We start from the raw sequence: 13,257 nt of genomic DNA, 5'->3' as shown, positions 1-13,257 counted from the left end.
ATTTCATTTGTAAAGCTTTGATCTAAATAAATACTTATTCCTTTCCAACAGGCGTGACATGCTTCTGTTCTTCTTCTTTGCTTTATTTTCTTCCCTTTTCTTTCATGTTGTTCCTGGTTGACACATCTGCCAGCAGGAAATTGCCCTCCTCAGCCCTGACTCAGACGGTTTGTTAGTGTTGCTCACTCTCTCCTCCCCTAGCTTTGCTTCTGTCCTCCCTCTCATGCCTTCTTACTCCCTCCCTCACACAACATCTTTACTTGGGCTCTCCTCATTCTCAGTTTCTCTCCTTCTGATCACTTTAGTCTCCTCTCCCTCACTCAGTCACTCACATCAGTTCTCCCTGGACACCATCTCTTCCATCAGAGATCGTTGGATCTGCGTTTTGCCAAGTGGACGCACTCCCCCGCAGTCACCATTTCCACCCCGGAGAGTTCCACGCTGGCAGCGCAGCCTCTTCCCAGGCTGAGCATCGGGCGGAAGACCCTGGTGGCAGCTGCTGTTGGGGTCATGCTGGTCCTGGTTCTGGTGGTCCTCATCCCTGTGCTGGTCAGCTCCGTTGGCACAGGCAGCACGGATGACAGTGCCAGCCACTACGAAATGCTGGGCACCTGCCGCATGGTGTGCGACCCTTTCCCCAGCGCCGGCACCGCGGGCTCAGGCGTGCACACCGGCACAGACACAGCAACTACCGGCTTTCTGGTGGACAACGGGGAAGACCTGAGTGATCACAGCGTCGGGCCGCCACTACCTACGTACAGCGCTCACGGTGCACAAGGCAAAGTGGGACGTCCCGGAAAGCCCGGACCCCCAGGACCCCCTGGAGAGCCAGGTCCACCTGGGCCAAGGGGACCACCAGGTGACAATGCGGACATTGTTCGAACAGGAGTTCTTGGGGCGGTCAGCACAACCACCTACAACACCACTCCGCGGGTGGCATTCTATGCCGGACTACGAAACCCTCAAGAAGGTTACGATATACTACATTTTGACGATGTGGTGACTAACATAGGTGGTAACTATGAGGGCACAACGGGCAAGTTTACCTGTAAGATTCCCGGCACCTACTTCTTCATCTACAACGTGCTGATGAGAGGAGGAGACGGCACCAGCATGTGGGCGGACCTGATCAAAAACGGTCAGGTGGGTGGCACCTTTAGCACACATTTATCTCAAGAAGAATCTATGTTTTTCACTTAAGCGAAAGCAGATTAAAATGACTTCCACAGCGGACGGTTATCATACTGCCTGGAGGACATTGCATACATCCTCACAAGCTGTCCAAAGGGATTATTTATGTATGTGTGGGGATTTTTGCTGGGATTGTGTCTGTTGTCCCAGTGTGGTGTAATGACAATTCACTGTGGCACACTGCCACACTGTATATCCGTGCATATTAGACATCCAATGATGTACACATTGACGCATGTGGAAGCAGCACAGCACTATCTCTGCTCTGCACACCAAAATACAGCCCGGGGTATTGGCTAGTTCAAAGCTGTTGCCCTTTGAAATACAACAAACTTCATAAAATCATGATGTGCCAGCGTGCATATCAGGCTGCCCATCAGGAGAAGGCATTTAAATATTGATCCATGATGTTTTCTATATTCACGGATCATTTGTAATGGCCCAAAGGCTCCCAGATGATGGCACTGATAAAACACCTCACATGCTGAAGCTTTTAACACTTTGCTTCAAATATTCATCAACAGGCTTTACACAGAGCAGACATGGAAATACAAATCAGAGTGTAGGAGAAGCCACGCTATTCAAGAATGTACACTTGATGCAGAAGATGTAGCACACTCAAAGATTTTGCTGTCATGTTTGATTGCATCACATTCCAAGGTGCATCCTTAAGGAGCAAAGTACCCTTTAGAGCTGTAAAGAAACAATAGACATGCTAAGAAAAAATATCACCAGCATTTCCAGGAAAATCTGTTTATTTTAGACTCAATTAACAAGGTTTTTTCTTTTTCTTTTAGTTTAAATGCATGCCTTTCATCAGGATTATTCATTTTATTTATAAACCTTTATTTAAGAAGGTTAAAAACCCATTGAGATCAAGATCTCTTCTGCAAAAATGACCTGGAAAAGAGATCAGCAGCACAAAACAAGACAATTATTACAATTTAAATTTAAAATTATGATTGTGCAAGGTTTTAAGGGCAGAAAAGAAAAAAATAAATCAAATTTCCCTTTAAAATGTAAAGTTTTAATGAAAAACAAATACAGCTTAAAGGGAAATAGACATCAACACTTAGTCCAAGAAATAGTTCCAAAACACCACTACAGAACCAGTGGGTCTTTGCAACAGTACTCAGTTCTATTGAAGTTTATTTTCAGGTTTCTGATTGTAAAAAGAGTTTATAAACACAAAATTTGCTGCAAATCTTTCTATAGATTAAAATCTGGCAATTGCATAACACATGATTTGAATTTGAAAGGAGCTGCATTTGATTTTTACCGTACGGATAAACTCTAGGGTACGTAGAGCAGGGGTCTGCAACCTGGAGCTCCGGAGCCACATGCAGCTCTTTTATTCCTCCATTGTGGCTATTTGGTTTGAAAGAAAAATGCAAAATCTTTGCAAAAATAAAAGGTTAGTTAGTTATTTGACACAGGATTATTTTATTTTGAAAGGAACTTGAAAGTGCTGCAGTATAATATAAAATAGATTAAAATTGTCATTCATATAGACATATGTGACACTGCTATAATTAAGTTATTGTTTATTGTTATTATTAAAACAGTTAATTAACTGCCTAAAATGTTATTCTTTCAAATCGTAAAGAGGGACTGTGCGGCTCTTGTTGGGTTTTCTGACTTAGAGAAAGTAACAACTTTCACTGTGGTTCACTAAGGTTTGTGTCAGACCTCTAAATATTGCCAAGAGCTGCAAAAATGTATCTAATAGTTATGTCACAGTGGACACAAATACTCAAAAATGTAGGGTTTCTTTGTGGCACACGAGTAGCTAAAGTCAAGCAGAGCTCAAGTTTCATATCTCTAAAGTGACAGAAATGTGTCACCATACACTCATCTTTTCTTCTTTCAGCATGTCCTTCATTAATCCTTATTTTGCCTTCTTATTTAGTCTCCAGAATCTGGTTGAAGTGCAGATTATTCCTAATGTTTGGTGTGGTGAAGCTGGACTGTAACAGTTGACCTGGCAGCCAAAACCACTAAATGTTAGCTTAAGCTTAAGGAGGATCTGTCCTCCGGTGGATAACTCCACATGCGGAGGGATTTGTGTGTGATTTCTCCACAACAAACACCCTCGGTAATTATCCCGCCTCAACAAAATGACACATATAAGCGAGGATAACGTGACATTTTCGGGGCTTCACCCAGGGAAAGGTGGATGCCAGGGTTGAATGTGAAAGGAAAGGGATAGGATGCAGTGCTGCACTTCCTCACAGGCAGACTGAGTCAAGCTTGAGTCTTTCCGTTGAGTCATGAGGTAAAAACAAAATATTCACCATAGGGGACACATTCTCAAAGTCAAACTCTGTTCAGCCTACACGTCTTGCAAAGATAAACTGATATGCATTAGTGTAGAAAATCAGATGTAAAGATTCTCAATGAGAATTTACTTATAAAATTGTGTAGGAGTGTGTATTGGTAAGATACAATACGTATCGCGATATATATGTCATGATACAATATGCATTCCAATATATTTCAAGACAGTTGCTTTTACTCAAGCAAACTCATGGTGCTTTTCTTTTAGGAAATATTTAAGTGGAAAACAAAAGTGAGACTGAACTACTTTTAAATAATTATTTAAATATCGCCTTGAAAGTATTTTAAATCGATACAAAAAAAGTATTGCGATATTTCAATTAATCGATATATTTTTCCCCCCTAATATTGTGCTTTTTTAAATAATAAGACAACAAATCTTGACTTTTAATGTCTTTTTCCCTCTTCTCTTTGTGGAATTGTTTCAGGTTAGGGCCAGCGCCATCGCCCAAGACCAGGACCAGAGCTACGACTACGCCAGCAACAGTGTCATCCTTCATTTAGATGCAGGCGATGAGGTTTTCATAAAACTGGACGGTGGAAAAGCTCACGGCGGCAACAGCAACAAGTACAGCACCTTCTCGGGGTTCATCCTGTATGCCGACTGAAGCCCCGAGAGGAAACAGGGGCTCGCAGGTGACAGATATCTCCACCGATAGATTCTGATTTTCACTTCTTGCACTTATGTCGGCCACAGATCCACAGTTAGATTGCTCCTTGGAGATGTTTGTTGCTGTGGATCTGCAGGTTTCGGTTACTTCCGCCTCCTCGTCCATTCATTACACTGTAAACTGCGTGCCTAACAGACATGCCTTTGATCGACATGGGCACCAGAACACTCAGTTCAGTCACGCTGGGGTGCAGCGATAAACCTGACAGAGGACTCAGCATCACTCCACATCTTTAAATCCCCACTTGTGAAACGTGATCTTCAGGTTCCTGTTGACTTGTTTTATGCTGTGTGTATGTACGATGTTGCACATTCATGAAAGAGAAACTTGAATGAAATTGTGATGTCTGAGTGGCAAAAAATGTGTGATGAAAGGGTCTCTTTTCAGCCCATCATGTGTGAGTATAAAATTGTATATTTGATATTAAATCTTTGTGTCTAATACAGTTAAAGTAACGTCAACTTACTGTATTTTCTCTGTACACCGAGGACCCTGTCGATAGGTATCTTATCATGTATTTGATTATGCATGCACACCTGTTAAAGTGTTCCATGTCTTCACAAATGATAAATGTTGATGCAGAAATTGGTTTAAAAAGAAAACTGTGGACCTGGGGAGAGTTACTGTTGTTGATTTAACTCATCGTTTTTAATTAAAAATTAGCTCCAAAAGCTGCACGTCATTGGTTTCCTTGATCGGCTGTTCTGATCTTTCATTATCCTGTGAAACCAGATTTCAGCCCTCCAAATGTTACAACCAAGAGAAGCCCGCCAACGCCGCAAGAGGCAATCAATGTTAGGGATATCACAGCTGTGTTAAATGCCAAATGAAGCAGGGGAAGATTGGGACGCACAATCAAAGGAGGGATGTGTTTTTTCCCCCTAACAGCCATGGATACGGTGGGGGACGGGTGTTAGACCATATCATGACAAAGCTTAGATCCACTCTGCAAAGTAAACCAGGGCAAATTATGCTCCGCTGTGACTGCGACACGAGTGTTAGCGACAAGAAAAACAGCTGGCGGGCACAAACTGTTAAAACTGTCCGGTTTTCTTAAAAGCTTCTTTGACATTATGATATTCTTTCGACGCGATTCACCTCTGACACTGGCTCCCAAACTGTCTCTCACATGTAGTTGGAAGCGCAAAGTCAAAAGTTCAAAAGTTTGGAGGATATCAAAATGTGAGATTCTTTAAATCAGATGAACAAAACAAGTGACAGGAGGAGACTAAACGGCCACAATGAGCTGCTTTACAATATCCCGATGTCACTTTAACTTCTTTATGCAGTCGAAGCCACAAAACATTCTGCTCTGAACTTAAGCTTGTATTGAAATTCCTCCAGACACAATTAAGAGTGAGGTTCTGCGCATAGGCAGAGGTCATCCGAGCCATGGGGCCATTGAGTACTGGAGCAGGCGCTTTTCTCCTTGCAGCATGCATGAGCAGATCGTCACATTAGAGACTTCATGTCACAATGTCAAAGACAAACGCCGGCGGTGTGGTCGCAAAGAAACGACTCTCTCTGTTGAGACCGTATGGACACGGCCCGAGAGGCTGCAGCATCTGGACTTTGTATGATATTGTCAGGGAGAAACAGAAACACAAAAGCTTGAAAACGTGCAAAAATAAAACTTGGTTAACTATTACTGTGCCAAAAATACAAGGGATCTTGATTGTTCACACTCCCTAAACCTTTGACCTTAAACGTCATTAGCACAATTATCTTCTCTTCTTTTATAATTAACCCCAACGTTAGAGATAATTTAGGTGATTTTCAACGTTTGCACCCTTGACTGAAAATAAGGTTGATTCAGGTCCTCCCACCCACTCCCTGTCAGGAAATTGAGATGGCTTCAGTCTGACATTTGCATGGGGCAAGTTGTTGAGGCGTCAGGCTTATCAGGCCACTGCAGAGCGAGCGTGCACGTACGTGGGGCCGTGTGTGCGAGCGCTTGGGTCAGGGTGTCTGCGTGTTCCTTCTGCGAGAAAGGAGAGTGTCTTCGCTGAAATGTCTAAAGTGACGTTAATGAGCCCCTTGCTGTTGTTATCTTGAGCATCCCCACTTAGCGCACTGGGGGAGATCCAAAATCACAGATAGATGCTCTGTCAGGCTAAATTGCCCTTCATGCTCTGGCACAGTCCCTCCCCATCGGAGAGGCAGCCACCTGCCCCCTCCAAAAAAAAAAACAAAAAACAAAAAAAAGAAAAAACGGGTGAAATAATGCAGGTTTTAATTCAACAACAATTTGTTTTAATTATTAACTATGACGGAGTGGAAGCTGTCGTCTGACTTCTCATCATAAACAAAAAAGGTCCTCAGTCGTGCGGATTTATCCAACAAGCTGAAGCAAATGACATGAATCAAGATGAGTGTTGATCCCTCTGGCAGACAATGACATGTTTCACAAGATAAGTGAAAAGGCCTGATCTAAGTGTGCCACAGCACAGCTATGTTCATTTCAAACGTACTCTCTACCCGTTATCTAAGAACGAGGGACGCCTGGTTAACATAATGCAATAGTTGTTTGTATCTCATCTAACAACAGCAAAATGATGAAATGTCCCTGGACTGTCCATCTCGGAATCATGAAAAAAGTCTAAAGAATGAAGGAAGTGGTCAACTTTATCTTTTTGTTGTATTTTACTTTGTTTTGTGGATTTTATGTCAGCTTCATGAATAGTTTTGCATTTATTTTGATACACTCATGTCCCTCCCCCACACATCTGTGTTTTAGGCCCAATCCGAATACTCCCCTTCTTCCTCTCCCTTAGCCCTTTCCCTTCGTTTATCCCTCTGTGCTTGCTCCAAACGGAGGGTCATGAAAAAATAGTGTCTAATATTTCGGACGTGACTTCCGTTCAATGACGTCAACATCGCCAGTCCGCTAGCATTATTTGGACATAGGGTGTTCACACTGGATAAACAGGGAGGGGCTTCTTCTTTTTCTTGTTCTTCTGTTTACTAGCTCATGTCTGCCACCTACAGGCTTGGTGCAAAATGTCAAAGCAGTGTAAATCTTGTGAACATTTCTTCAGGCTTTTTTATTTTACAGCTCTATTTCGACATATGAAGACTTGTGTTGTAAAGTTTTGACAAACTGCTATTATTTATTACATAGACTTTTCACTGGAAGTGGTTGCTTGAACGTGTGAGGCTATCTTTAGTGTTAGAAATGCAATTTGTCTAAACACAGGGAGCCTACGGTGGCCCTGAAGTTCAAACCACATAACAAATATTAAAATAATGTGGGTTTTTTTTTTTTTTTGCTTTTTTGTTTATGTTTTGGATTCTGGATTTGGTTTTGTTATTTAAAATGTGAAGCTGTTGTTATATTTTTTATTTTTCTATTTTAACTGCCATTGTGATCTTTAAAATGTTTTTGCATCAAGTGATTTGTTGAAATGAGTTGCACTTCAGGGCCACCGTAGAAACCAGATCAAGGTGGACTTTTTTTTGTATAGAAAGATACATTAGAAACTTAAGGAGGAAATTAAATCAGGATTTGTACAGAACCGAACTGAGAACAACAACAAAAAAGTAACAAGAAAATCTGGCAAAGAAACCCTGAACTTAAACACACAGAGGGAGCAATTAGCTAAAGCAGAAACAGCTGCGGCCATTAACAATTTAAAGCAGGTGTGAACAAAACAAGGCAAAAGAGAAATCAGGAAAATTGAATAACATTAAACAACATAGAGTGCTGTACTGAAAATGACAAGGAAGATATAGGCTTGATCATCTACCAACCTTTCTTCTAAAATGATAATAAACTTTTTATAATCTGATTTTAACACTTGATTTAGAAAAAAATCACTTAAATTATTGGAAAAACAATCCATCCAAGATACTTCTCAATCTGGTGCTTAAATTAAAAAAATTCTTTGTCCAAAACTTTCTCTATAATAGCGGCTCATTGCATCCTTAATGGAATCTGACAATACAATGATAATAGTTAACAAATTTATGACTTTTTTTCTATGCAGACTGATGCCATCTGTTTGTGGAAAGCTCAATAAACCACTCTGCACAATTCAGCTAACAGTGCTGAGAACGTTTCCTCTCTTTGCAACCATCCTAACTGGTTATGACTGTCAGACAACCTGGCCAATCTTGAGTGGGTGCAGGTTAGGAGTTATGTAACGCTGTGTGTTGGATGAACTCATTCCTGAGGAGATGCTAAGATCGGAAAGACAGATGGATTTTTTTTTTGCACCTCGGAACTAAAACAAACAAAAGAAAAAGGTTGCAAGCGTGACAGAAAAATAATAATGTATTTGCATCATAAATAATAACAATGAAAGCAGATTTAAAAAGTTAGTCAGTAAGTTTTTACAAATGTGTTAGAAAATCTGTAATTTATCAGTAAAAAATAAAATAACACAAAGATTAAAACATAGAAGCTAATATCAAAATGTAAAATGTCATTTTTTCCTGCCGAATAGTAAAGCACATAAGTCATATTTGTGAAAGTCAAGGCCCCGGGGCCGGATCCGGCCTTCTGGGTAATTATTTCCGACCCTCCAGACCATTTTATTTCATTGTTATTAAAGTCCCGATGTTACCTTGCTCCTATTTCTAACTTGTATAATTTTACAAAATATATTTTTACGGTGAGTAAAATATTGAAAGTTATTTAAGGTTTAGGTTGATTTATTTTGAAATATTTTTTTTGCATTTTTATTACTCATAATTATGTTAAAACGGTTTTAATGTTTTAAAATTGTCGTTCTGCTTGCTCTTGGGACTATTTAAACAAATTTTATCTAAAGCAGATTTTTTACTAAGATACTTTTAGGCTGTTTTGGAGTTTAGCTAATATTTCAGCTACATGCTAGCTGTTTTGGCTAATTTAGGCTTTTTCTTTTTTTTTCTTTTTTATGCTATTTTAGAGTTCAACTAATATTTCAGCTTCTTGCTAGATGTTTTGACTAATTTAGGGTTTTCTTTTTTAGTTTTTTAAGCTGTTTTGGAGTTAGGCTAATATTTACACGCTAGCTGCTTTGGCTAATTAAGCATTTTTTTCTGTTTTTTTTATATATTTTGAAGTTTAGCTATCTTTTCAGCTACATGCAAGCTGTTTTGGCTAACATACATTTTTTTTGCTTGTTTGTCTTTAGTTTTTTTGGGTTAATTTGCCATTTAGCTAATATTTTAGCTGGCTATCAGCTTCAGCGTTTTAGCTATCAGCTTCAGCGTTTTTATCTACCAATTTCAGCATCTTCAGTTATCTTCAGCAACCAAATTCAGCTTATACTAGCATTATCGCAGGTAATATACATATCTAGTTCATAATTATATTAAAAAGTTACTGTTTCAAAGTTTTAAAAATTTAGTTTTAGAGTGTTCAATAAATGTTTATCCTGTTCAGCCAAGTGAACTAAGGTGTGTTTTGGATTTTGGCCCCTTGTGCGATTGAGTTTGACACCCCCAACATAAGTAGTAGTATAATTATATGGGACTTAATTAATGCAAAACTCTGGTTATAATCTTTGATTTTTAAAACGTTATCTGAGAGTTCTTGGGAAATTCACCCCGTCTCACAACCAGCTGGTATTTTCTACCATCCCTTCACTCAGTCATATTTCACAGGATCCTGATGAAGCTCGGCAGCATGTTTGCAGCTGACAAGAAAGCCCTGCAGTTAGTCATAGAATCTGGCCAGAAAAATGGAAAACACACACACACAAACACACACCTCTGTCCTGAAAGTTATTCACATCTCATGCTGCATCTTTAGGTCTTCATCTCACCTTGGCCACAAACTGTTTGAACGTCTCCCTCAGGCTAAAGACACAGGCCCATCAAAGCGCACATCAAAAACCCGACGAACTCTTTTTACACTCAAAGCCATCATTTTGCCCTAAACACCTCACAGGCAGCATAACAAAAATACTGTTTATATGTTTTTGCTTCACTTTAGCTTTCAATTTTGTCAATTAATTAACAATAACCCTGTGGAATATTAATTAGAAAAGAGCAAAACTTAAATTTGCTCTTTCTAAATCAATATTAAAATAACATTGAAAGCCTCAGAGTTTGATGACATGAAGCATAAAAATGTTTAAAATGTTGTGTGTCACAGATAATCGCAGATCTTCAGGGATTTCCCCTGTTTTACCACAGAACGGATGGATCAAAACTCAACATAAACACCTCTTATGATTTTGATTTCGTGAAAATAGTAAACATTTTATGAACTGCAGCTACTTTTCTGTTAACAAAGAAATCTATTTTTTCAATTAAACATATGTTTTATTATTTTTTTTACAGTTTTTTAATGAACATGTTACTTCTTATTGTAGTAAAGTGGCTTGTTAAATGACTCAAATATAGCATAAAAGAAAATACAACATAAAAAATTAACAAAAGTGGATTTAATTTAAATGTTTGGACAAAAATATTAAAATATTTAATGGAAATTGTCTCATTTTTAGGACGAAAAGTCATTGATAAAAACCCTTATGCTTAAATAAATGAACTCATGAAACCAGAAGCATCTGTGTAGATTATTAAAATAAAACAGGAGACAGTAAAACAAGTTTACATTTATGAATTTCAAAAATTGGAAAGTTTTTGAGACCAAAAAATTACTTTAAAGAACAATTTAATTTAGCCATCAAAAGACTTAATGATTGTTCCAACGAGTAGGTTTTCTGTATTTTTTTTTTCCTGACAAATAAATCTCCATAACTATGTTTATGAATTAATATTTAAATGGTAAATATTCTAAGTGTGAAAAACTGACCAACTTCAGATTTAAAACTTCACCTGAGTTTAGACAATTTCCTTATAAAACGTGTCAGAATTTAAGAGAAAAAGTGCGTCAACAAAGCTAAATGTTGGTCAATAGAATAACTTGTTGAAGCTTTGCAGAAATATGTTCTGGGTTCACAAATACACAATGGAAGACACAGCATCTGATAGCAATGAAGCTGCACGTGGTGCAACCTCACAGGGCAAAGAGGAGATGAAGAACCAAAATGCACAGAATCATCATCGCGCATTAGAGCAGACGTGCAGCAGATATGCACACATAACCCCCGTGTCCTTGCACTCCTTGAGAGAAAATGACAACATGCACGGCGTCTCCCCTCCCTCTAGTCTCCATCATCATGCCTGATCCGGGCACTGTCCAGTATGTCAGTGACTCAATACCAACGGCCTCCTTCCCTCATGGCCGTGACTGAGCCGGGCTAACGCACAAGGACAGGTTGAGTCATGTGGCTGGAGACGCTCCGCTGGCGTCTTGCTTGTCTCTTCACCTCACCGCGTTCTCATGGATGCAGCCTGACATAAGGCTATGGAAGCGCTGCGAGTGCTCCTTCCCTCGGTGTGACACTGGACGCCAGAGTTCAAGAACGCCACAGTTGTTGCAGTTTGTGGGGCCAGTTTTTTTCCCCCCATACGTTGGTGTCGGCCTGGATTTGTGGCCTGTTGTTAGGGAGACTGGGGTGGACCACTGACTCCTCACATTAGATTAGCTTGCTTGTTCTCTTGAAATGTTTGCAATGGATTATTTGTAGAGATAAAAGAGATGCAACTCAAAAGAAGCACTTTAGTATCCTGAAATGTGATGTAAAATGTGTTTTAGTAAGAATATGTCAATTCAGTGAAATATCATGATACTTTATTTTGAAATACTTGAATCGATTTAAAATACTGCCACAACAAAATGTAATTATTATTTAAAATGAAACTTGTAGTGTTTTTAAAGTTAAGTGTGTTTTTGGCAAAATATCGATTCAGTTAAATATCGTGATACTTTATTTGGCAATACTTGCATTGATTTAAAATACTACCAAGGCAATATTTTATTATTATGCAAAGCAAACTTGTAGTATTTCTAATTTAAAGTACGTTTTTAAAGTACAGTGTGTTTTTAGTAGGGATGTAAGAAAATATCGATATAGTGAAATATTGCGATACTTTATTTGGCGATACTTGTATTGATTTAAAATACTGGCAAGGCAATATTTAATTATTTGGGGGTCACACATAAATAAACAATGGAAATCAAAGCAATTGATAGAAATTATATGGTCACTTAAATGAAATACTACCAAAAGAAAATCACCATGAGTTTGCTTGAGTAAAAGCAACTTGTTTATAATGTGATTGCAGCGTTCACTGCTCTGATAATTAAATAACAAATATTTTACAATATTAATTTTTTGAAAAATGTATTAATATTCAGATAATTCCAAAGTCATGATTTAAAAATATATTGAATAATTTTCTGGTACTGTCTTTAGATATATCGGGATACATATCGTATCATGACATGCGTATTGTGATACATATCATGTTGCCAGACTCTTGCCAATACACACCCCTACAGAGTATTGCTAAAAAATATATCATTAAGATGCTTTACATCTGATTTCCTACACAAATGAAGATCAATAAAGTGAAAAATTGTCTGATACTGTCTTGGGACATATTGGGATACGTATTGTATCATGACATGCATATCGCGATATGTATCATATCGCCAGACTCTTGCTAATACACACCTCTGCACAGTATTACTAGTAAATTCTGCTTGAGATGCTTTATATCTGATTTCCTACACAAATTAAGGTGTTTATAGTGAAAAATGGTCTGGTACTGTCTTGGGATGTATCGGGATACGTATTGTATCATGACATGCGTATCGCGATATGTATCATATCGCCAGACTCTTGCTAATACACACCCCTACACAGTATTACTGGTAAATTCTCATTAAGATGCTTTATATCTGGTTTCCTACACTAATTAAGGTCTTTATAGTGAAAAATGGTGTGATACTGTCTTGGGATGTATTGGGATACGTATTGTATCTTGACTTGTGTATTGTGATACGTATTGCATTGCCAGACTTTTGCCAATTCACACCACTACACAGTATTACTGGTAAATTCTCATTAAGATGCTTTATATCTGGTTTCCTACACTAATTAAGGTCTATATAGTGAAATATTGTCTGGTACTGTCTTAGGATTTATGTATCGTAGCACATGTCATCGTATCAACAGGTTTTTGCCAGTACACACCCCTAGTTTTTAGTATGGAA

At 38.6% G+C, this 13,257-nt stretch overlaps 1 protein-coding gene across 1 annotated transcript; it reads left to right on the top strand.

Moving 5' to 3' along the window:
- Window positions 1-231: 231 nt before the first annotated feature.
- Window positions 232-6,411, top strand: LOC112154031 (C1q-related factor). Its single transcript, XM_024284603.2, has 2 exons — window positions 232-1,143; window positions 3,957-6,411. The coding sequence occupies exons 1-2, from the start codon at window positions 511-513 to the stop codon at window positions 4,134-4,136; spliced, it is 813 nt and encodes a 270-aa protein (XP_024140371.1). The 5' UTR covers window positions 232-510; the 3' UTR covers window positions 4,137-6,411.
- Window positions 6,412-13,257: the final 6,846 nt, after the last annotated feature.

This window comes from Oryzias melastigma, linkage group LG19, assembly GCF_002922805.2.
Source record: "Oryzias melastigma strain HK-1 linkage group LG19, ASM292280v2, whole genome shotgun sequence".
Classification (NCBI taxonomy): domain Eukaryota; kingdom Metazoa; phylum Chordata; class Actinopteri; order Beloniformes; family Adrianichthyidae; genus Oryzias; species Oryzias melastigma.
Note: the sequence above shows the minus strand (reverse complement) of the source record. Positions and strands in the feature narration are given on the sequence as shown.

Coding starts and splice junctions, on each gene's coding strand:
- LOC112154031 (XM_024284603.2), top strand. CDS start 511: ATGCTGGTCCTGGTTCTGGTGGTCCTCATCCCTGTGCTGGTCAGCTCC. Junction 1,144..3,956: donor ACCTGATCAAAAACGGTCAG/GTGGGTGGCACC, acceptor GAATTGTTTCAG/GTTAGGGCCAGCGCCATCGC.